At 66.8% G+C, this 21,714-nt stretch overlaps 1 protein-coding gene across 1 annotated transcript; it reads left to right on the top strand.

Moving 5' to 3' along the window:
- Nucleotides 1-2,467: 2,467 nt before the first annotated feature.
- USP43 (ubiquitin specific peptidase 43) lies at nt 2,468-21,578 on the top strand. The gene is made up of 15 exons (XM_087750583.1): nt 2,468-2,977; nt 6,664-6,804; nt 10,612-10,712; nt 14,439-14,531; nt 14,848-14,983; nt 15,058-15,181; nt 16,060-16,222; nt 16,339-16,450; nt 17,242-17,345; nt 17,598-17,675; nt 17,772-17,901; nt 18,049-18,397; nt 18,851-19,009; nt 20,011-20,133; nt 20,213-21,578. Exons 1-15 carry the CDS (start codon nt 2,468-2,470, stop codon nt 20,914-20,916), a joined length of 3,027 nt encoding a protein of 1,008 aa, XP_087606709.1. The 3' UTR covers nt 20,917-21,578.
- Nucleotides 21,579-21,714: the final 136 nt, after the last annotated feature.

The raw sequence follows: 21,714 nt of genomic DNA, 5'->3' as shown, positions 1-21,714 counted from the left end.
CCGAGATGGTGAAAGCCCCTGCAGCGCCAGCAGCCCGTGGCTTTCCGTAGCCGGGCTGGGAGTTGTGAGCCAACGTGGTGCCAGGGGCTTTCTCCAGGGCCAGACCCTGCGCGAAGCCACCGCACCGCATCCCACCAGCCCGGGAGCCTGTGCCCCAGGAGGGTGGGCTCAGTCCCCCCAGGCAGGGCTGCTTCCCGCCTTCATTCCCTTCTCCCTGGGAGGAGAGAAAAGACCGAGCGCCCAGGCTGGCCCCAGGGTGGCAGCCCCCCGGGACGGAGATTTGGGCAGCCCCTAGAAGGGGGTTGCTCCCCCAGGAGGCCTGGCAGGGGGGCAGGGGGTGCCCCCCACCAGCGCCAGGCTCTCGGGGGCCATCCCATACCCATCAGGGCTGGCTGCGGTGGGGAGGGAAACTTCAGCTGGGCTCAGTCCTCTCTCCTCTCTGGATCAGCAGCTCCTGAGCCTGCCGGCACCCCGGGGCCACCCACCGTAGAGCTGTCCCTGGAGGATCCGTGGGCGGCTGATCCCTCTCCATCTGCTCAGCATCGCCAGGCCGTGATGGATTTTGTCTGAGATCACGTCTGGCCCTGGCGGCAGCGCATGGCCCTCTGCCCGCGCCAGCCCGCTGCCTCTCTGCCCTCCTCCATGCCCACCATGCTGACAGCCGCCAGTCTGGCGTCACCCAGGGAGGTCACCATCTCCCTGCCACCACCTCGCCTGAACTCACACCCACGGCCCTGCCCCACGGGGAGGAGGGACCTGACACCCAACAGCACCTCCTGGCCCTTCCTCCATCACCTTGCCCCATCTCTTCTGAACCCCCGTCACCTCCAGCTGCCTCCAGGGCAGGGCTTGCAGCACATCCCCGTGCCCGGGGTGCCCGTGGGGCAGGGAAGGTGGTGGGGAGGCCGCCTGGCACAGCAGACCCTTCCCCGGGACATGGGGAGATGCTGCTGGGTTCCATCAAGACCCGCAGGGATGGAAGAGAGCCCACAGCACCCACAGCCGAGCTCAGCCCCCCAGGGACCCCCTCCCCGGCTCAGCGTCAGTCTCGGCAGCTCCCCAGGGAGACAAGAGCCACGCGGCCGCAATGGGGCCACTGCCACCCTCCTGCCTGCAGCCAGGTGACATTTAGTGGCAGCCCTGCCTGGCAGAGGGACCCCCTTCCCGCTCCGTCCCTCCCCAGCCCCTTGGCCCTGGTTAAGGACAGTGGCTGCCCGAGACGTGCCTGGGCTCGTCGGCACACGAGGCATCCCTGCCGCCCCCCGCCTCCGCTCAGGGCTGTTATCTCAGCGGTTTGGGGGGAGCTGGCAAAGCAGTCCCGGGCCAGGGTTAATCTCGGGGTTGTTTGCAGAGGCGAGCGGGTCCCAGCCTCACGTGGCCGGACTTCGTTGGGAGATTTGAGTCTCCTGCGGCTGTTTGAAGAGCAACACGCTGCCACCGGGTTGCAGTCGAGCGGAGAGAGAGTTGCTGCAGAAACAGCCAGTCCCGCTGCAATCCCCCTCCTTGTGCCGGCGTGGTGCGGAGGGATGGAGCCAGCTGGACCAGGGGACTGATCCCTCTGAAAACCGCCTGTCAAAACCACAGCGGGCTGCCTCTGCTGGCGGTGCTGCCGGTGGAGAGCAGGGAGCTGGTGGTGCCTGGGCATCCCGGGGTCCCCGGCCACGCAGGGAGGGCTCAGGTGCTGATCCCTGCAGCGGGGGGAAGGTGGCACCGTCCCTCCCCAGCCAAGCTCTGCCAGTGCGGGGTGGGCAGGAGGTGGCCAAAGCCTCCGGGCTCTGCCAGCGCTGGGTTGGTGACCCTGGTTTTGTGGCTCTGTGTGGAGGGATCCCCATTAGGTCCCAACACCTGAGCGCGGTGGGCGCAGAGGTGACCATCGTCCCCCTGTCCCAGCTAAGAGCACCCAGAGGTGGCAGGATTGGGGCACCTCACAGTGACGCTGTGACACCCTGGGGTGATGCTGGGGGCAGCGCCGGTGGGGCATGGCTGGGGCTCCTGGGAAAGCCCTGGGGTGATGCTGGGGGCGGTGGGGGATGCCAGGGGGACATGGCTGGGGCTCCTGGGAATGCCCTGGGGTGATGCTGGGGACTGGGGGGGCCGCCGGAGGGATACGGCTGGGACCCCGGGAGAGCCCGGGGGCCGTGGCGGGGGCAGCGGGCCGGGGCACCCCGGGTGATGCTGGGGACGCCGGGGCAGCCGGGGCTGGGCCGGTTACGCCGCCAGCGGCAGCTCCCCGCGCCCTCCGCCTCCTCCTCCTCCTCCTCCTCCTCCTCCGCCCTCTCCCAGCGCCCGCCCGCTCGGGGGAGGAGCCGGCCGCGCACAAAACCTCCCGCCCGGCCGCCCCGGCCCCCGCACCGGCACCGGCACCGGCGGCGGGGGACGCCCAGCGCCCGCCCGGGGCCATGCGCGCCGCGGCGGGGCCGGGGCCGGCGGGGCCGGGGGAGGGCGGCGGCGGCCGCCGCCCGGGGCCATGAGCTCGGCGGGGGACGGCCCGGGGCGGCGGCGGGGCGGCGGGGGGAGCCCGGCGGGGCGGCGGGCGGGCGGCGGGCGGCGGCGGCGCGCCCTGCGCTCCCTGGGCAGCCTGGCCGGGCGGCTGCTCCGCACCTGGGCCCGCCTGGCCGGGGGCCGCGGGCGGCGCCGGGCCCCGCCGGAGGACGACGAGGGCGGGTTCCGGGGGGGCGGCGGCCCCGGCGGGGAGCGGCGGCGGCGGCGGCCCGGGGGGGCGGCGGCGGCGGCGGCGGGGCCGGGGAGCGGGGAGGGGCGGCCGCCGGGCGCGCAGGGGCTGCGGAACCACGGGAACACCTGCTTCATGAACGCCGTGGTGCAGTGCCTGAGCAACACGGCGCCGCTGGCCGAGTTCCTGGCGCTGGGCCGCTACCGCGCCCGCGGGGCCCGAGCCGAGGTCACCCACCGGCTGGCGGCCCTGGTCCGCGCCCTCTGGACCCGCGACTACACCCCGCAGCTCTCCGCAGAGTTCAAGGTACCGGCCCCGCCGCGCCGCGCCCGGAGCACCCCGACACCCCCCGCCCCGGCCCCCCCGGCATCCAGCTGGGAGCTGCCCGGCAGAAGGGACCGGGGGGTGCTGGTCGACAGCCGGCTGAATGCAAGCCAGCAGTGTGCCCAGGTGGCCAGGAAGGCCAATGGCATCCTGGCTTGTGTCAGGAGTAGTGTGGCCAGCGGGAGCAGGGCAGGGATCGTCCCCCCATACCGGGCACTGGTGAGGCCGCCCCTCGAGGTCTGTGCTCAGCGCTGGGCCCCTCACCCCAAGGCGGCCATGGAGGGGCTGGAGCGTGGCCAGAGCAGGGCAGCGAGGCTGGGGCAGGGGCTGGAGCCCAAGGCTGGGGAGGAGCGGCTGGGGGAGCTGGGGGGGCTCAGCCTGGAGAAGAGGAGGCTGAGGGGAGCCCTCATCACTCTCTGCAACTGCCTGAAAGGAGGCTGGAGCCGGGGGGGTCGGTCTCTTCTCCCCAGGAACAAGCGATGGGACGAGAGAAAATGGCCTCAAGCTGCGCCAGGGCAGGGTTAGGTTGGATATTAGGAAAAACTTCTTCCCTGAAAGGGCTGTCAGGCCCTGGCCCAGGCTGCCCAGGGCAGGGGCTGAGTCCCCATCCCTGGGGGTATTTAAAAGCCGTGTAGATGTGGTGCTTAGGGCCATGGGTTAGTGGTGGGCTTGGCAGCGCTGGGTTAGTGGTTGGACTTGATCTTAAAGGTCTTTTCCAACCTTAACGATTCTATGGTTCTATCCCCCCACTCCCAGCACCCACCGGCACCCCCTGCTCACATCACCCGCTCCCCTGCCTCACGCTCCCCAGGGACCCTGCCCTGCCAGACCCCCCAGCCCCGCTGTCCCCCAGCCCCGCTGCCGTCACCTCACCTGAGCTCCCAGCTGTGGCCCCCCCCATGCAGCCGTAAGGGTGGGCGCGATGGTGGCCGCAATGGTGGGGTGAGGCGGGATGATGCCACGGGAGCCCACCTCAGTGGCCTCGGGCTCCGTCACCGAGTGCCTGTCGCATCCCTGCTGGGCACGTGCCAGCGTTCTGCAGGCCTGCGCCCGGCTTGGGGACAGGGACAGGGTGGTGGGCACAGGGTGATGCTTTTAGCCTGGCATTGCAGCCCCCCGCGCTCGGGGACGCGTGCCCGCAGGTGACATTTCGGCAAGGACCTGCTGCTGCAAATAAACTTTGCAGAGCGCTGTGGGCACGGAGGAGCTGCTCGGCCCCGTCCTGGGTTGGGGTTTCCAGCAGCGCTGTCGGCTCCTGTCGTGGCAGCTGGGCCGGTGCTGCCGGGGTGGGGGTACCTGCTGCTCTGCCCCCCTTTCCCGGGGGGACCTGCCTGCCTGCCCTGCCTGGAGGGTGGCAGCGCCCACCCTGCAGGGACTGCTGGGGTGCAGTGGGTGCTCCTGGGGGAGCAGGGTGCTCATTGCCTTTAATTTCCTTGTAGCAAAGTAACCAGCTCTTGCAGCGCCAGGCACAACATTTCCATGCCCTCTGCTCCCAAACACGCACGTTCCTTAGGCACAGAGCAAAAAAAACCCCAAAACTTCCAGCCTTCACTTTGAATTTCCTCCCTCCGGGTGGTTATCTCCATCTTCCATGAATTTCCACCTTATGTGTTTTTTTTCTTTTTTTTTTTTTTTCCCCCCAATCTGCCTAAATAAGATTTTAAAATAAGAGCTGATTCTGAGACTCATTTTGCTTGAAGCCCATCCGTGGTGGCCTTGCTCCCTCTGCTTGTACCGGGATGCCTGTACCGCTGGGAGCGGGGCCGGGGGCGCGCGGGCTGGCGTGGCGGGTGGCCGGAGCGGGTCTTGGCTCGGGGTGTTTCCCGGTGATGCTGGAGGTCTGATCCCTGTCCCGGCAGGTCGCGGCATGCTGGTTAAAATCGGCACAGATGGCTGCGGTTTAACTGCATCAGCTGGTTAAAATCCACACGGATGGTCAGGGTTTCTGCTTCTCGGTGCTGGTTTTGGGACTGAGCTCCCCAAATTGTCCTTTCCTGCTTGGCTCTGAGCAGCCCCTGCCAGCTCAGGCTCAGAGATGGGTCCTTGGGGACCCCCAGCTCTGCCTTTTGGGGTGCTCCCTGGACGCCGGGGCTCCCCACAGGGAGGGGTTTCCCAGCCCTGTGCGTCCTGCCCTTTCAGGGTTAGGGACCCATCCTGGCTCTGCAGGTGCTCAGGGCAGAGAGGTGACCCCAGCCTGGGACCACTGGGCTGGGAGCTGGCGATGGACCCCCCGCGGGTGCCACCCAGGTGGGTCTCGGAGGAGGGACCCCCTCTGAGCCGGCAGCGCTGCCTCGCCAGCCCCTGCCTGTCCCCGGGTCCCATCCTGGCTCACAGCCCCTTGCCTCGGCTCCACGGCATTTCCAGCCACGTTCTTCCCGCCGCAGCCCCTGGCGAGGGGGAGCCCCTGTAAGGTCATCACGCCGCTTGCCTAACAGTGCAATTAATGCTAATTAGCCAAAATGCCGTGACGTGGCTGGTGGGAGGCAGGCACAGAGATTAGAGCCTGATCCAGGTGTGGGCAGGGGGATGCTCTGGTTGGTGGCACGGGGGACCTGGGATTTCAGGGCAGGGCACCCGGAGGGAGCATCATGGTGGTTTCATCGCCTTCGCGCCTGCTCTGGGCCCGATTCCTGTGCTGTGCACGGAGCTGCACATCTCGGGGGGGGGGGGGGGGGAGGCGAGGGGAGGGGAGGGGGAGATGGGGGGATGCACCAAGGAGCCCTGTCAGCACCTCCCGGGGGGAAGGAGGAGAGGGGGTGAGTGGAGGGCAGCCTCGGGCAGGGGGAGCTGGCAGGGCTGTGGGTGGAAGGACGGAGCCTGGCAGGGCAGGCAGCAGCACTGCCCTCGGTGCGGAGGGGCTGGCGGGACCCCCAGCACTTGGCTCCATCAGGAACATCTCCTGTCCCCGTCCCCGATCTCACCTGCTCCGCTTCAGTCAGAGGGTGCTGAGTGCCGGGCTGCGATGGGCCGAGCATCCCCAGTTTTGGGATGCAGGAGCTTTGCTCAGGGGCTTCCCTCCTGCCTGTGCGGGCAGGGCAGGCAGGGCTGGCCGCTCCCCTGCCCACGGGCCACACGTTTGCTTGACTGTATGAACAGCCTTCGTCTCTTCTGGGGACTTGGGTGGCTGAGCTGGCACCACCAGCATCGCCTGGCTGGGGAAACTGAGGCACGGGGAGGCACTGGTGATGGGGCAGCATGTGCAGGCAGGGGCAGGCAGGGCCTGGGGGAGAGCTGCTACCTGCCGAGTAATCCCAGTGCTGGGAATTGCCTTCCCCTGGTGGTTACACTGAGTTGATGCCATTGGAGTGTGTGGGGTGGGTGATGCCGGTGGGTCCCCGTGGGCTGGGCTTGTATGGGTTTGTTGGGGTGTGCTCTGTCCTCTCCGCTGCAGCAAGCTGTCCCCTCCCGGCATCACCCTGGCAGCTGAAAGCCAGGACACCTTGGTGATGGGCCACGGAGCTGCTGTCTTGGCCGCATGTCCCCAGTGTCCCCACTGCTGCTGTCCCCGCGGTGGCCGTGGTGTCCCTGCAGAGGCAGCGCAAGGGCAGACACTGTTGCAGGCAGGAAGCGGGGATGCGTTTTTGTGATGGGCGCTAACGAACCGGCCCTTCGTTAGTGCCGGGCAGCGTGGCCCGAGGCTCAGCACCCTCCCTGCCCGTCTCTTGCAGAACATCGTCTCCAAGCACAGCTCGCAGTTTCGGGGCAACGCGCAGCACGACGCCCTCGAGTTCCTGCTGTGGCTGCTGGACCGCATGCACGAGGACCTGGGTGCCGCCTCCCCTGCTCAGCAGGCCCGCGTCCCCGAGGAGGTGGGTGGCCCCCGCCGGGGTGACCGCGCACCCTGGCTTGGGGTGGGGATGTCCACGCCAGGTCTGGGACCAGGGAAGCCGAGGTGTCCTGGGAAGGATGGGCTGGGGTTGTCCCCCCCACCCCAGTACGGGTTGGGGATGCGGGTGATGGCCAGTGTGGTGGGGGAGGATGGTGGGGTCCGGGTGCTGCGGGGCTGGGCAGGGTGGTTGGGGTGCTAGGAGAGCGTGGGGGTGTCAGCAGGAGCCTGTCCAGCTGAGCACCCCAGTTCTGCTGGGCACCCTGGTTCCTGGGGTTGCTCGGTCAGGAGGAGATCCAGCCCCCCCCATCCCTCCCCACTTCCAGCTAAGCCCGCTGTAATTACAGCGCTCGGTGGCTTTACTGCTGGCAAAATGAGTAATTAAGTCTCCTTCCATCCATCTGCGCTCATGGCATCACCCTGGGCCTGCCTGCCTGCCTGCCTGCCTGCCTGCCGGGGTGCTGCCTGTTCCAGCGGATGGGTTTGCGCAGCCGGTGTTTGCTGCTCCGGCTCCGCTCAGCAGCGTGCTGTCCCCGCGGTGGGGGTGATGCCCGTCTTGGGCACGGGGGTCTCGGGAGCGGCTTCATCCTCCCTGTCCCCAGCCTGGGGCATCGCGGCTGTGGCTGAGGGGCTGGGGACCCCGCAGCAGCCCCAGCCTTGCATGGGCACAGCTCCATCCCGCGTGGGAGAGCTCGGCTGCGGTGCCCATCTCCAAAGCTTCTGGCTGGGGCAGCCCTGTGGCTTCCAGCTCTTCTTGGCTGGGGGGGCTGCAGCCATCCCTGCACCGAGCTGAGCCGTCCTCAGCCCTGCTCCGCTTTCCCCGGAGGCACTGAGGTACCCCAGGCTGTTTGGGAGAGCCTGGCAGTGGGCAGCTCCCCTTGCTGACTTGTTCAATGCAAGGTGCCAGCACGTTTTGTGGGCTGTGGCGTGACGCCGGCGGTGCCCTCAGCTGCCCGCGCTGGAGGCGGTGCCGTGGCAATGCCCAGGGTGCCCGCCTGGCTCTGGGGACGGGACGCTTTGTGCCCCCCCCCCCCCCCGCCAGCATCCTTGGTTTTGTTTGGCATCCCCCAGTCTTGGCCCCTTTCAGGGGCTGCCACCTGAGTGGCCCCCACGGGCCCGTGTCCTTGGGGACGGGGTGCCCGGTGGGGCTGTGAGCCTGAGTGAACGGCTTTGAAGCGTCTGGATGGAGGTGGGCACGCACGCGCCCGTCCCCGTTTTGGGTAGGGCGGGCTGGAGGAGGAGGAGGAGGCTTTGTGCAGATACCGAAGGATGGGGATGGTTTGCTCCTGGTCAAGCCCGTGCCAAGGCTCGTGGACCGGGGGAGCTCAGCTGGTTGAAAGCAGAAGATGAGGAGGTCGGTGGTCCAGGGCACGGAGCTGGGCAGGCTGGAAGGGTGGGAGTACCGTCCTGGCTGTTCGATGGATGCCCAGGCGGTGTCTGCTGTGGCACCCAGGTGGAGCCCAAGGCTTGGCTGCCCAGAGGGCTGGAGGAGGAGGAGGAGGCATGCCCTTGGGTTTTGGGGGGATTCTGGGGGCCGCGTGGGGCACAGGCACCATCCAGGTCCCCTCTCTGCCACACCAGATGGACCCTGGCCGCGGGCAGGCTGTAAGGACACGCCAGGCTCAGCAGGACCCAGTGCCAGCAGATGGCGTGAGGAAAATCCACCTCCTGGCCAAACACCTCATTGATTTTCTGTCTTGCTCATCATGACACTAAAAACTCCATTTCTTGCCCTGAAACAGCCCAGTCCTTTCCCAAACTATCAAGGCTCCTTTCTGCGATGTCTCTTCTGCCATCGGGCTCCGTGTGCCATAGCAGGGGGTGAAGCCGGTGGCTCCTGGCCCCTGTGCGTGGGGACGGGGGCTCCCCAGGGTTCCCAGGGCAGCGGGCAGGCAGGGAGGTGTCTCCTAACCAGGCAGGTTTGGCTGTGTAACGTGGTCGTGTCCCAACATCCCTGTTCCCTATGGAGCAGAGCAGAGGACCCGGCTCCTCTCGGGGTATCCTGGGTGCGGGGCACGTCTCACCTCCCCCAGCCGCCGCTGGCATCCCCTGAATTTGTCAAAGGCGGCTGCCTCCCCGGCCAGGCGTCCAGCCTTTCCTCGGGATGGAGGAAAGGATCGTGTACCGGCCCTGGGAGCAAGCGGCAGGGACGTGGGCGGCCCGCCAGCGCCATGCTCGGCGTCAGTCCCTGTCGAGAGCAGAGGCTGTGCCTCAGTTTCCCCATGCACCACGCAGCGGGGGTGGAGGGAGGGCTCCCTCGCGCAGGGCTCCTCGCCGACCCTGAGGCAGTGTGCGGCCTGTGGAAGAGCCGGTTTCTCTCGGGGAAGGGGGCCCAGTGTCGCTCCTGCTCTTGCTCAGGGATGTGCTGTGGGCTTGCCAGGGGGAATGGGTGCAGGCACCCAGCCGGGGAGCGTGGCTGGCTGCCGTGGCTCAGGGTGCCGGGAGCTGGTGCATCAGGCCTGGAGGCAGGTCTGGTATCTGCGGTGTGGGGAGAGAGGCAGTTGCCCCAGCATCCGGGGCCGAGCCGGGGGACACGGTGACATGGGGAGGTGGCCGAGGGATGGGTCATCGGCAGAGCCAGCGCTCCCCATGGCTGCCTCCCCTGCCCCTCGGGGGATGCTGGTGGGATGGCACTGCTCCCACCGCCTGCGCCGGACACGCGGCCCCGGAAAGCCCAGCTCTGGGGCAGCGAGTCGGGGTTCTGGGTGCTGTGCCTGGGCTTGGGGTGCTGTGCCGGGGTGCTGTGCCTGGGGCTCAGGGTGCCATGCTGGGGTGCCGTGCCTGGGTTCAGCATGCCAGGTGCTGTGCCAGGGTGCTGTGCCTGGGCTTGGTGTGCCGGGTGCTGTGCTGGGTGCCGTGCCTGGGCTTGCTGCTGGTAAGGGCGCTGGGGGAACACGCAGCGGCGGCGCTGGCAGCCCCGTGCTGGCACACCTGCCTGGGAGGGCATCCTGCCAGCCAGGGCTTTTTTTGGCTCCCTGGTTCTGGTGATTTGCATGTGGTTACTTCGCACCCGGCCGAGTCTGCCTCGGGCAGGTGCATGCACAGGAGCGTGCACACCCGCTCCAGGAGCTCTTCTCACAGACACATGGACACACGCAGACACACGGACACCTGCTCGCTGCAGCATCCCAGCCCGTCAACGCCCCAGCTCCCCGCAGCACGGCTGCTCCCAGCACCCATGGGTGCATTTGCTGGCACAGTGGGTGCCGGGGTGCTGCGGGTGCTTCCCTGCTGGGGCTGCCACTCCTGCAGGTGTGTGCCCGTGGGCGCTGGGGCTCTGGGGGGGGGATGTCGCAGGGGGGACCGGCTTTCCCCCCCAAAGCTTTCCCCTGCCAGAGGTGCCCATGTGATGGCATGGATGAGCCGTCCCAGCCGACTCCCCTGGGATTTCCCTCCTGGAGTATCTCAGCTGAGCTCGAACATGTTCCCAGCTCCAATTCCTTGGTGTCCAGAAGCTCCGGACACCGGGGCTGCATTGGGTGGCCCCTGGGGGTCTCGCTGCTGCAAACCCACGGCCAGGTGCTGGGGCAGGGGTTATCCCTTGGTGCCCCACGCTGGCTGGTGGATGGGACGTACCCCAAAATTCCCCCAGAAGAAGACACGCAGGGAGCCTGGAGGGCATGAGGCCGGGGGGTGCCGGGCAGGGGTCACTTTGGTGTCACCTTCAGCTCGTTTGTGCCATGGGGACACTGAATCTGGGCTTGGTTCACTGGGACGTGTCCCCAGCCACTCAGGGGTGGGGGGGTCACCGCGGCACCTCGCTCACCCCACTTGTCTCTTGTCCCCGCAGCCCAGTGAGGACAGGAGCGGCGGTGCCGGCAGCTCCCCACCAGCCGCCCAGCATCCCCGTGGGCAGAGCTTCGTGCAGAGCCACTTCCAGGCACAGTACAGGTGAGCGGAGAGGGCCAGATCCTGCCCGGCCACGGGCTTCATCCTCCTGCGAGCCCCGGGCAGCGTGGAGGGGCTTTGCTGGTGGGAGGCCGGACTCCGTGAGCCGAGGGAAGGGAGGAGCTGGGGAGCGCTCAGCCCTGCCGAGAGGCTCCATCCGTCCATCCATCCCCCCATCCGTCCATCCATCCCCCCATCCGTCCATCCATCCCCCCATCCATCCATCCATCCATCCCACCCAGCCCGGGCGCTGGAGCTGCTTCCCCTGTGGGCGGTGCAGCCACAGCTGAGGGCGAAGCGCTGAGCGAGGGGTTTAAGGACATTTCTTAGTCCACTTCAATGCCAGCAAATATTTTTGCAAGTGCCATAAAAGACACGGGGAGGGTTGGAGCCTGAATCCCCACGGCAGCGAGCGGGGAGTCCTGCCCGCTCTCCACCCCTGTCTGAGCCCCGGGCTCCCAGTGATTAGCTGGGAAGCTCCGGGAGCAACGAAATGAGGATGGAGCCGTGTTTTGGTTGCACGGTGCAGTGCTGGCAGCGTTGTCCGGGCTGTGCGGGTGCAGTGGGGCAGGGGTGATGGGCCGGGCAGCTCTTCCCAGAGGAGGCAAATTGGTTTTAGTGTGGACTGATCCAGAGCAGGGTCTGAACTGCGTCCCAGGGATGGGTTTTGGTGCAGGTGGATGCCTGGGAGTGGGGGCGCAGGGAGTGACATCAGCCACGTCCAGTGTCACCTCTTGGCATGGACACGGACATGGGCAGACCCCAGCCTTGCCCCTGCTTCCACCCGCCGCGCCCCTTCCCTGGGCATTTCGTACCGCCTGCCTTTGGAGGCCCCACCGCCCGCCTCGCCTTGGCCCTAACGAACCCTTAAGTGGTTCCCTTTGTTATCACTGCCCCAGGGTGGGGAGGGCCACCAGGAGATGGCTTTTGCTGGGACAGCGGCTTTTGAGCCATGATAGCAGTTCGCTGGCAAAAGCAAGGCGGCTGCTGAGCCGGCAGGGCTGGGAGGGCTCAGCCTGGGGCAACGGGCAGGGCTGCAGGCAGGGGTTGGGCAGGGGATGCCCTGGTTGTCCTCTGTTGGTGCTGCTGGGTTGGTGGTGGTGGCTGGTGGAGCAACCCAGTAAGGCATGGTGTCCCTCAAAGGTCCATACTGGGACCAGTGCAATTTAATTCCAGTGTTGGGCCCCTCACCCCAAGGCGGCCATGGAGGGGCTGGAGCGTGGCCAGAGCAGGGCAGCGAGGCTGGGGCAGGGGCTGGAGCCCAAGGCTGGGGAGGAGCGGCTGGGGGAGCTGGGGGGGCTCAGCCTGGAGAAGAGGAGGCTGAGGGGAGCCCTCATCGCTCTCTGCAACTGCCTGAAAGGAGGCTGGAGCCGGGGGGGGTCGGTCTCTTCTCCCCAGGAACAAGCGATGGGACGAGAGGGAACGGCCTCAAGCTGCGCCAGGGCAGGGTTAGGTTGGGTATTAGGAAAAACTTCTCCACCAAAAGGGCTGTCAGGCCCTGGCCCAGGCTGCCCAGGGCAGGGGCTGAGTCCCCATCCCTGGGGGTATTTAAAAGCCGTGTAGATGTGGTGCTTCGGGACATGGGTTAGTGGTGGGCTTGGCAGCGCTGGGTTAGCGGTTGGACTCGATGATCTTAAAGGTCTTTTCCAACCTAAACGATTCTGTGATTCTAATATCTTCGTCAATGACATGGTGGGATTGAGCGCGGCCTCAGCAAGTTGGCAGGTGGCACCAAGCTGAGTGGTGCCGTTGATCACCAGGGGAGGAGATGCCGTCCGGAGGGGCTTGATGGGCTGGAGGAGTTGGCCCATGTGAACCTCATGAAGTTCAGCCAGGCCAAGTGCAAGGTCCTGTGCTTGGGCTGGGGCAGTCCCCAGTACCAGTACAGACTGGGTGATAAATGGAGAAGGACTTGGGGATGCCGGTGGATGAAAAACTGGACATGAGACAGCAATGTGCATTTGCAGCCCAGAAAGCCTGACAGATCCTGTTGGATCCTGCGTGGCCAGCGGGTCAAGGGAGGTGATTCTCCCCTTTACTCTGCTCTCGTGACACCCCACCTGGAGCACTGCATCCAGCTCTGGGGCCATCAGGGCAAGACAGACACGGGCCTGTTGGAGCAGGTCCAGAGGAGGCCACAGAAATAGTCAGAGGGCTGGAACACCTCTGCTGTGGAGGAAGGCTGAGAGAGTTGGGGCTGTCCAACCCAACCCATTCCGTGGTTCTGTCACAGGACTCAGGATCTGGGTTGTCCCAAGCCTGTCCCAGTGGACCAGCGTGGGGATGCCCCCGCATGTGGGTGATTGGCACCCCACATGTTCATCCAGCTGAGACTCATGGGATGCTCGGATGGGCCAGCATCTGGCCACCCCGTCCCCATCCCATGGCATTGCAGGGGTGAGGGGACACATCTGGCACCACAAGTCCTTCCTCCTCTCTAAATCCCTTGCCCTTTTGTATGAAAAAAAATTCTTTAATCATCCACCCCCTTCCACGTGCCAGAGCCCGTCTGTGCGCAAAAGGATTTATTAATTGTTGCAGCTGCTTCCCGGGGAGCTCGGTGGCTTTTCGAGGTGACAGATAACAGGGGCTCAGGATTTTGATTTGATTTTTAATTTACTTTTCCCCTTTTTGTTGAACAAAAAGGAGGGAAAAAAAAGAAATAAAAGACAGAATTGAAAAAAAATAGGGCCTAAAGTGGGTGTTGGTAGTAAAGGTTCACTTAAGCCGGGCTTTGGTGGAGCATCTCCTGCGGGATGCTGTGGGAAATGGGGAAGCCTCCCCACTGGCCCCATGTCCGCTGGCAAAGTGGCCAGGTCCCCCCTCACTGTCCCCAGGGCTCCCCTGGAGCCGGCGGCTGTGCCGTGGTGGGAACCAGCCCTGTGCCGGCAGGCTGGGAGTGCTGGGAGCACATCCCTGGTGGGTGCAGGATCTCTCCCTGTGGTGCTGATGAGGATACCAGCCCGGCAGGTGCAGGATCTGGCCCTGTGGTGCTGGTGGGCAGCTGGTTCCCAGCAGGTGGATGGGGAGTGCGGCAGGACCGCGGTGTTCCCTGGGGGCAGTTTGTGGGTGGGATGGTCACCAGCCGGTGCCACCACCGCCCTTGCCTCTGGCTGTGGGTGCCAGGGCGGGCAAGGGGCCAGCGCTGCCTCCCTGGGGAATGCACCGGGGTTTGTCATGGGGCTGCAGGCAGCTGCCCGTTTGCTGCCCACCACCGCCTCCTCCCTGCAGCCCAGCCACAGCCCTGTTTTTCAGGAGGGGTCCTGTCTCCTCCCAGCACCCCAAGGTGTTGTTCCCACTTAATGCCCAACTGGGCAGGCTGGGGTCACCCCAAAGCCTCCAGGAGCCAGAAGCCACCCCGGGCTCTGCGAGCCCTTGGGAGAGGAAACAGGATTTGGGGGGATTTTGGGGCCACAGCCACACATGGGAGTGGGAAACCCCCCAGCCCCAGCCCTGGGATTTCACTCTGGCTTCTGTAGCACAAGTTACTGCAGGCACCCTCATTAGGTTTCAGAGTGTACAGACCGTTCAGCTGGGCAGGTGGGTCTGGGCTGCGGTGCCTCGCCCTGCAGGAGGTCATGCAAACCTTGCGTGATGCTGGGACCTTCAGAGCCCTGTGGGATGCGGTACCCGGGGTGCGGCACCAGTGGCAGGGCGCTGCAGCCCCAGGGTGGGGACTCTGGGGGTGCCATTCCCACGCCGGTGACGCGCCCCGGCCGTGTTTCGCAGGTCCTCCCTGACGTGCCCCCACTGCCTGAAGCAGAGCAACACCTTCGACCCCTTCCTGTGCATCTCCCTGCCCATCCCACTCCGCCAGACCAGGTGAGCCTGGCCCCGCGCCTCCCCAGCCGCTCGCCGGTGCGGTGAGAGGCACGGCTGCTGCTCGGTTGGGTTTTGGCTCCAGTGAGAGTAATTTGCATATTTTGGGGTAAATAATTAATTTGGGAGGTTGTGGCAGCACTGGAACAAGTGACGGTCACTGCTGCAGGAGCTGTGTCCGATGGGTGTTTGCTACCCAGGAGTTGGAGCTGCCACGTTGGGATGTGGATCCCTCCGGCGTGGTCATGAGCGGTGTTGGGTCTCAGCACGGCATGCGGTGGCTTTCCCTGCTGAGGTGTGTGTGTCTCCGTGTCCCCAGGGCTCTCAATGTCACCCTGGTGCTGCAGTGCGAGCGCTGGCGCTTCGTGCGGGTGGGGCTGGCCGTGCCCCTGCGCGGCACTGTGGCTGAGCTGCGGGAGATGGTGGCGCGGGAGGGACACATCCCCCCAGAGCAGGTAACGGAGCGGGGGTACGGGGCGGGGGACACCCCCTATTAGGGACACTGAGGGTGCCAGGTGCCGTCTCGCAGGTGATCCTGGCCGAGGTGTCCCCGCGGGGCTTCCTGCGCTCCTTGGGCGACGCGGAGGAGCTGGGTGCTGCCGGGGAGGGGGCTCCCCTCTACGCCTTCCAGCCGCCCCCCGCCCGCTGCACAGGTACCACCCCCTCCCGTCCTGATTGGCTGGTGGCTGGCCACCTGCACAGCCCTGATTGGTTGGGAGCGGCTTGTGAGGTGCTGGGGTTGGTGGGATGGGAGCTGTGCTGGGGGAGATGGGAGCATCCCCAGGACTGGTGGGAGGCAGTCGTTCCCCCTCGCTGTGATTGGTGGAGGAGTGGTGTCCTGTCTGCTGTGATTGGGCGGAGGCAGCTGCTCTCCACTGGGATTGGAGGGAGGTGGTCTCTACTGGGATTGGTGGGAGACTGATATCCTTTGCTGTGATTGGTGGGAGGCAGGTGTGCTTTGCTATGATTGGTGGGAGCTATGTCCCCTCTGCTGTGATTGGTGTGAGTCTTGGCACTCGTGGTTGGTGGGAGGCAGGTGTGCTCCGCTGTGATTGGTGGGAGCCTTGTTTCCACACACACTCCCCCCCCCATGATTCGTGGGAGGCAGGTGTGCTCTGCAACGATTGGTTGGAGGCAGGCGTGCTTTCCCCTGATTGGTAGGAGCCTTGTTTTCCCTTCCCCCTAGCCCCATGATTGGTTGGAAGCAGGTGTGCTCTGCAGTGATTGGTTGGAGGAAGATGTGCTCTGCTGGTGGTAGTCTTGTTTTCCCGCTCCCCTCCTGCCCCTGATTGGTGGGAGGCAGGCATGCTCTGCTGTGATTGGCAGAGGCCTTGTCCCTGGGCCGTGATTGGTGGGAAGCCTGGGGGTGCAGGAGGCAGCGCTGCAGGCAGGGGAGCACAGGCAGCCCCAGCAGCAGGCAGGGGACCCGGCAGGGGACCCCTGCACGCTAATTAACGCCTGCGCTAAACGAGAGCCCCCTAATTACCCCGCGCGGCGCTGGGCGCTCACCCGTGCCCTGCCCCGCCCGCAGGGTGCCCCCGCAGCCTGCCCGCCTCCCCCGGGGCGGCCCGGCCGGAGGGGCAGCGCCTGCTGCCCGCTGCTGCCCGCTCCTCCGACTGCCTGCACCGCGGGGCGGGCGGCCGCATCCTGCTCCTGCTCTGCAACACGGCGGGCACCGGCCCCCAGCTCGCCAGGTACCTGCCCGCCCTGCCTGCGCTTTGCCTGCGTGCCGCCCTCCCTTCCTTGCCCCCCAAGCATGAGGGGCCGTGGGGGTGTCCCCCCCTCAGCTGGTGTCCCCCGCTGTCCCCAGGTTCGGGCCGCCGCTGGTGCTGCGGGAGGAGCGGGGTGTCTCCTGGGAGCAGCTCCAGCAGAGCATCCTGGCCCAGCTGCGGGCCCTGCTGCGGGGAGAGGTGCGGGCACAGGTGAGCTGGAGGGGGGGACACCGCTGTCCCCTCCCGGGGGACACGCTCAGACGCGGCTGCTGGCAACTGCTGGCACTGCGGCCGTGGCGGGGAAGGAGCCAAGGGTGGCCATGGTGGAGCTGGGGGTGGCCGTGGTGTCTCCATGGGTGGTCATGTTGTCCTGTGGGTGGCCGTGGTGTCTCCGTGGGTGGCTGTGGTGGCCCTGTGGGTGGCCATGGTGTCTCCATGGGTGGTCAGGTTGTCCTGTGGGTGGCTGTGGTGTCTCCATGGGTGGCCGTGGTGGCCCTGTGGGTGGCCATGGTGTCTCCATGGGTGGTCAGGTTGTCCTGTGGGTGGCTGTGGTGTCTCCATGGGTGGCCGTGGTGGCCCTGTGGGTGACCATGGTGTCTCCATGGGTGGCCATGGTGGCCCTGTGGGTGGTTGCATAGTCACTACAGTTGGCCAATGGCATCACTGTGGGCGGTCACAGTGCCACCCAGCTCCCACGGCAGAGCTGCCCCAGCCCAACCACCCTTCCCAGCACCCGGGTGCCACCGTCCCACGGGCACTGGTGTCCCCGTGCTGCCCCTTTGCCCCCCAGCCATACTGCAGCCAGTGGGCCAGCTCGTCCCCCAGCCCTGCCTCCCCATCCCCACGGGTGTCCCCTGCCAGCCCGGCCACGGGGACCAAAGAAATCTGATTTTGGGGGCGTTTTTTTGTCCCATGTCACAAAGCACAGCTCCTCCCACGTGATGGCGGGGGGGGGGGGCTTTGCCCCCCAACCAGCCCCACAGCCCCCTCTCCCCTTGCAGGGCGCGGGAGCCCTCTTCCGCATCCGCCTGGCTGGGGGCTCGGCCCCCTGCGCTTACCTGTCCCCGCAGGACCCCCGCCCTCTCTGCCACCCCGCCATCGACAGGTAAGGGCACCTGCAGGGATGGGATTGTCCCCAGACTGTCCCCTCGTTCCCCGGAGGTGGCCAGTGGTGTCCCTGTGGGTGGCCATGGTGTCCCTGTGGGTGGTTATGCTGGGTCCCCAGCCCCATGTCCCCACCATGGGTGCTGCTCGGGGAGGTGGTGGCCATCCCTGCCTGCCACCGTGGGCTGGCAAGGAGGTGGCCCCGCAGGGAAGGGGGGTTTTGGGGGACCTCTCACCTCGTCCTCGCCCCCAGAGCGCTGCAGCTGAGCGGGGCGGGTGGCCCTCCCCACGTGAAGCTGACGGTGGAGTGGGACGTGAGCACCAAAGAGCGGTGAGTCCCCTGCACCCAGGGTGGGGGGACACCCCAGCACGCAGGTCACCCTCCCTGACCACCCCAGTGTCCTGTGTCCCGTCCCGTCCCGTGCAGCCTTTTCGGCAACATCCAGGAGGAGGTGGTGCAGGACGCGGAGAGCGTGCGGCTGCAGCAGCAAGCGCACCGGCAGCAGCACAGCTGCACGCTGGACGAGTGCTTCCAGCTCTACACCAAGGAGGAGCAGGTACGGGGCACCCTGCCCGCACCCTGCCCGCACCCGGCAGAGCCGCCGCTGAGGGCAAGCCCTGCCAGTTGGCGGTGCTGGGGGTGGCTTTGGAGGTGGCAGGGGGGTGTTGGGGAGGGAGGTGGCCGTGGCATGTGGTGTCCCCAGCTGGCCCCGGACGACGCCTGGCGCTGCCCGCACTGCAAGGTGCCCCAGCAGGGCACGGTGAAGCTGAGCCTCTGGACGCTGCCTGACATCCTCATCATCCACCTCAAGCGCTTTCGCCAGGTGGCTGAGCACCGGCACAAACTCACCACGCTGGTGAGGTTCCCCCTGCGGGGTCTGGACATGGCTCCCCACGTGGCGCAGCGGGGCCAGGCCGGCGGGCAGCTGTTGGGGCGCTGGGCGCCCTGGCAGCCCCCCCCCTGCCTGCCCCCGAGCTGCCCCCGCGACTACCTCTACGACCTGTACGCCGTCTGCAACCACCACGGCAGCATGCAGGGCGGCCATTACACCGGTGAGTGCGGTGGGGTGCGCGGGGGCGCTCGGGGCGTGGGAGCGGGGTGGGGGGCACGGCAGGGGATGCGCTGGGGGCACGGTGTGGGGTTCGGGGGCACCGCAAGGGCTGTGGTGTGGGGCGCGGCAGCAGGGTGGGGGGCACTTCGGGGGACACGGCGTGGGGTTTGGGGGTGCTGTGGGGTACTGTGGGTTTGGGGGGACCTTGGGGATCTGCTGTGGGGGCACGGTACAGAGTTGGGGGGCACCTCAGGGGTGTCTGCTATGGGGCGCAGGGGACACACAGGATGGCGTTGCGGGCATGGCACTGGGACCTGCCCCCCAGCAGCGTCCTGCACCCCCAGGCCATCCCCGCACCGTGGGGCTCACGCTTCCCCCTGTACCCTGGGGCTGGGGGGGCGCAGGGTAGAGCCCCCCTCACCCGCTGCCCCCCCCCCTCACCCCCTGCCCCCAGCCTACTGCTGCAACGCCCTGGACGGGCGGTGGTACAGCTATGACGACAGCCGGGTGGAGGGGGTGCAGGAGGCGGAGGTGAGCACCCGCAGCGCCTACATCCTCTTCTACCAGCGCCGCAACGCCGTGCCCGCCTGGTCGGCCGGCAGCACCGTCAGGGGTGAGCACCCCCACCTCCCTGCCCGCCTGCGCCCCGACAGCGCCCGGGTGCCCCAAGGCCACTGCCACGGGCACGCATGGCACGGCTGAGGGCACACACGGGCGCACAGCGTGGTAGATGCACATGCAGCAGAGCCAAATGCGCATGTGTCCAGCACATGTGCACAGACACAGAGCACTAACGCATGTGCACGCGGTATGGTGTGCGCACACCGCACAGCTGCATACACACACATGCATGTGGACACGTGTGCACACCCGGGCATGGACAGTATGGCAGGCACGTACGCATACAGCATAGCTAAGGGTGCACACGTGTGTGCATGCCTCTGCACACCGGCACGGTGTCGTGCACACACAGCGCAGCCAAATGCACACGCTTGCAGACGCATGCGTGAGCAGTGTGGTAGGTGCGTGTGCACAGTCACAAGGCACAGCTGAGTGCACATGTGTGCACACAGTATGGTACGTGCAGACGCAGCAGAGCCAAATGCGCGTGCATTCAGCACGTGCACACACAGCACAGCCAAGTGGACTTGCATGCACACGGACACGCATGGATAGTGCAGCAGCAGGCACACGCACACAGCCTAGCCAAGTGTGCACATGTGCACGTGCAGGCCATGCACACCGGCATGCAGTGTTGTGCACACACAGCACAGCCACATGCACACATGTATGAACAAGGATAGATGCACGCAGTCACACAGCTCAGCTGGGTGCACACACATGCACACACGTGTGCCTGCAGGTGCACAGCGTGGTGGGCACGCAGTCACACAGCGCAGCTGGTGCGCACAGCATTGCAGGTGAGTGCGCACTCATGCACTGGAACTGCAGCCGCGTGGCATGCAGCAGCGCACGCTCGCCATGTGCTTGTGCCTGCACACATACGTGATGCGCACGCAGCTGGTTGCAGCCCCGTGTTCCCCCGTTGCTGAGCACCCAGGGTTGTGGGCACAGGGCACCCCACAGCCCAGCCCAGCCTCCCGCTCCCTGCAGGCTCCGTGGCCACCTCGCTCCCGGATCACTGGCTGGCCCGCCTGGGCGGCAGCGCCCAAGACGCCTCGGCCACCCGGCCCTCCCCGCCCAGCACCCCTGATGCCACCGCCGCCCCGGAGAAAGGTGATGCTGAGCATCCCCGCCCCAGCACCCCAGGGTGGCTCCCGCTTCCTCCCAGCTGATGATTTTTTTCTAATTACAGGTGGCTTCGAGGCCAGACCCTGGGTGCGGGGCGTTCAGGGCCGCAGCCTCAGCGTCAAGCTCTCGCCGGCCGGTGGCCCCCCCAGGGCTGTGCCCCCACGCTGGTCCTTCACCAGCAAGGAGCGGGGCCGGCCGGGGGTCCCGGGGGAGCTGGTGGCCTACCTGGAGTCGGGGCGCCGGCCCCGCTGCACCCGCCGCTCCCTCCTCCCACTCGCCACGGGTGGGGAGAGAGTCCCTGGCACCCCCCCGGCCCCCAGCCCCGCGCCAGCCGGCCCCTCGAAACAGCCTGGCAAGGGGCAGGAGGAGCCGGGGCCCCCCCGAGCCCCCCGCCGGCCCCTCCGTGTGCCTATGCTGCGGCGAGCCACCAGCGCTGGCGCCGAGGGGGCCTTGCGCCTGCCCCCCAAAAGCCAGAGCAGCCCAGAGCAGAGCAGGGGGCTCCGTCGCCCCGGGCTGCCACGGCCGGAGGGGGACGCGGGTGTCCCCCCGGCACGGCTGTCCCCCAGCCCGCTGGCCCTGGCGCGCTCACAGAGCTCGGCCAGCTTGCCCCCGCGCCCCGAGGGGGGCCTGCGGCGCTCGGCCTCATTGGGGAGAGGCACAGGGGGACCCCCCCTGCCTGCCCAGGGTCCCGCCGGGGCCACGCTGCAGCGGGGACGGCAGCCCACGGGCTCCCTGTGCCGCCCGGGTGTGCCCGAGTCCAGCTTCTGAGCCGTGGCCAGTGGCCATGGCTGGTGGCATCCCCACCCGGAGCAGCCCCAACCAGGGGCCATCCTGAACTGGGGGCTCCCAAACTGGGGGTGTCTCAACCCAAGGGCTCCTGAACCAGGGAATCCCAAACAGGGGCATCCCAAAGCAGGGTCACCCTGAACCAGCAACATCCCAAACCTGGGGGCTTCCCAAACCAGGACATCCCGACCTGGGGGCTCCCAAACCAAGGCACCCCCAAACTGGAGGCATTCAGGTATCCCGAAGCTGGGTCATCCCAAACCAGAGGCTCCCAAACTGGGGGCTTCCCAAGGGGCATCCCAAATTGGAGGCTCTTAAAGCAGGGCATCCCAAACCAGGGGCTCCCAAACTGGGGGCATCCCAAACTGGGGCCTTTGCCCGCTCACCTCCCCATGCCCCTTCCCGGGAGCGGGCAGGGGGGCGCAGGCTCCCCGGTTCCGCCAGCTCTGAGACGCGAGAGTATTTATTGTACCAGGAGAGTTTTATTCAGAGACGCTTTTTGTTTTCTAAAAGGCGACTATTGCGGGGGGCAGGCGGGTCCCCCGCACCAAGGTCTATGCAATACGCGATTCCTCCTGCCAGCTTTTGTACGCGGGCGCTGCGGCCCCACTGCCGGCGGTTTCTATTAAAGACCCGTGAAAGGAGCCCGGCGCGGTGCCTGGGGGCAGCGTCCATCGCAGGGGACGTATCCGGGGGGTGGGAAGGGCTTCGTGTCCCATCCGTGGTGGCCGCGGTGCTGTGGTGTGTGCTGTGCCCCGGGGTGGTGGCAGAGCGGGGTTT

Source organism: Nipponia nippon, unplaced genomic scaffold (genome assembly GCF_047370975.1).
Source record: "Nipponia nippon isolate SJK-2023a ecotype South Korea unplaced genomic scaffold, ASM4737097v1 scaffold_14, whole genome shotgun sequence".
NCBI lineage: Eukaryota > Metazoa > Chordata > Aves > Pelecaniformes > Threskiornithidae > Nipponia > Nipponia nippon.
This window is presented reverse-complemented; position numbering and strand designations above follow the sequence as displayed.

Bases quoted from the DNA above. Each gene is read 5' to 3' on its own strand.
- USP43 (XM_087750583.1), top strand. From the start codon at position 2,468: ATGAGCTCGGCGGGGGACGGCCCGGGGCGGCGGCGGGGCGGCGGGGGG. The intron at 16,451-17,241 runs GTGAGCTGGAGG...CTCCCCTTGCAG, and splicing joins GGGGAGAGGTGCGGGCACAG to GGCGCGGGAGCCCTCTTCCG. The intron at 17,902-18,048 runs GTACGGGGCACC...TGGTGTCCCCAG, and splicing joins TCTACACCAAGGAGGAGCAG to CTGGCCCCGGACGACGCCTG.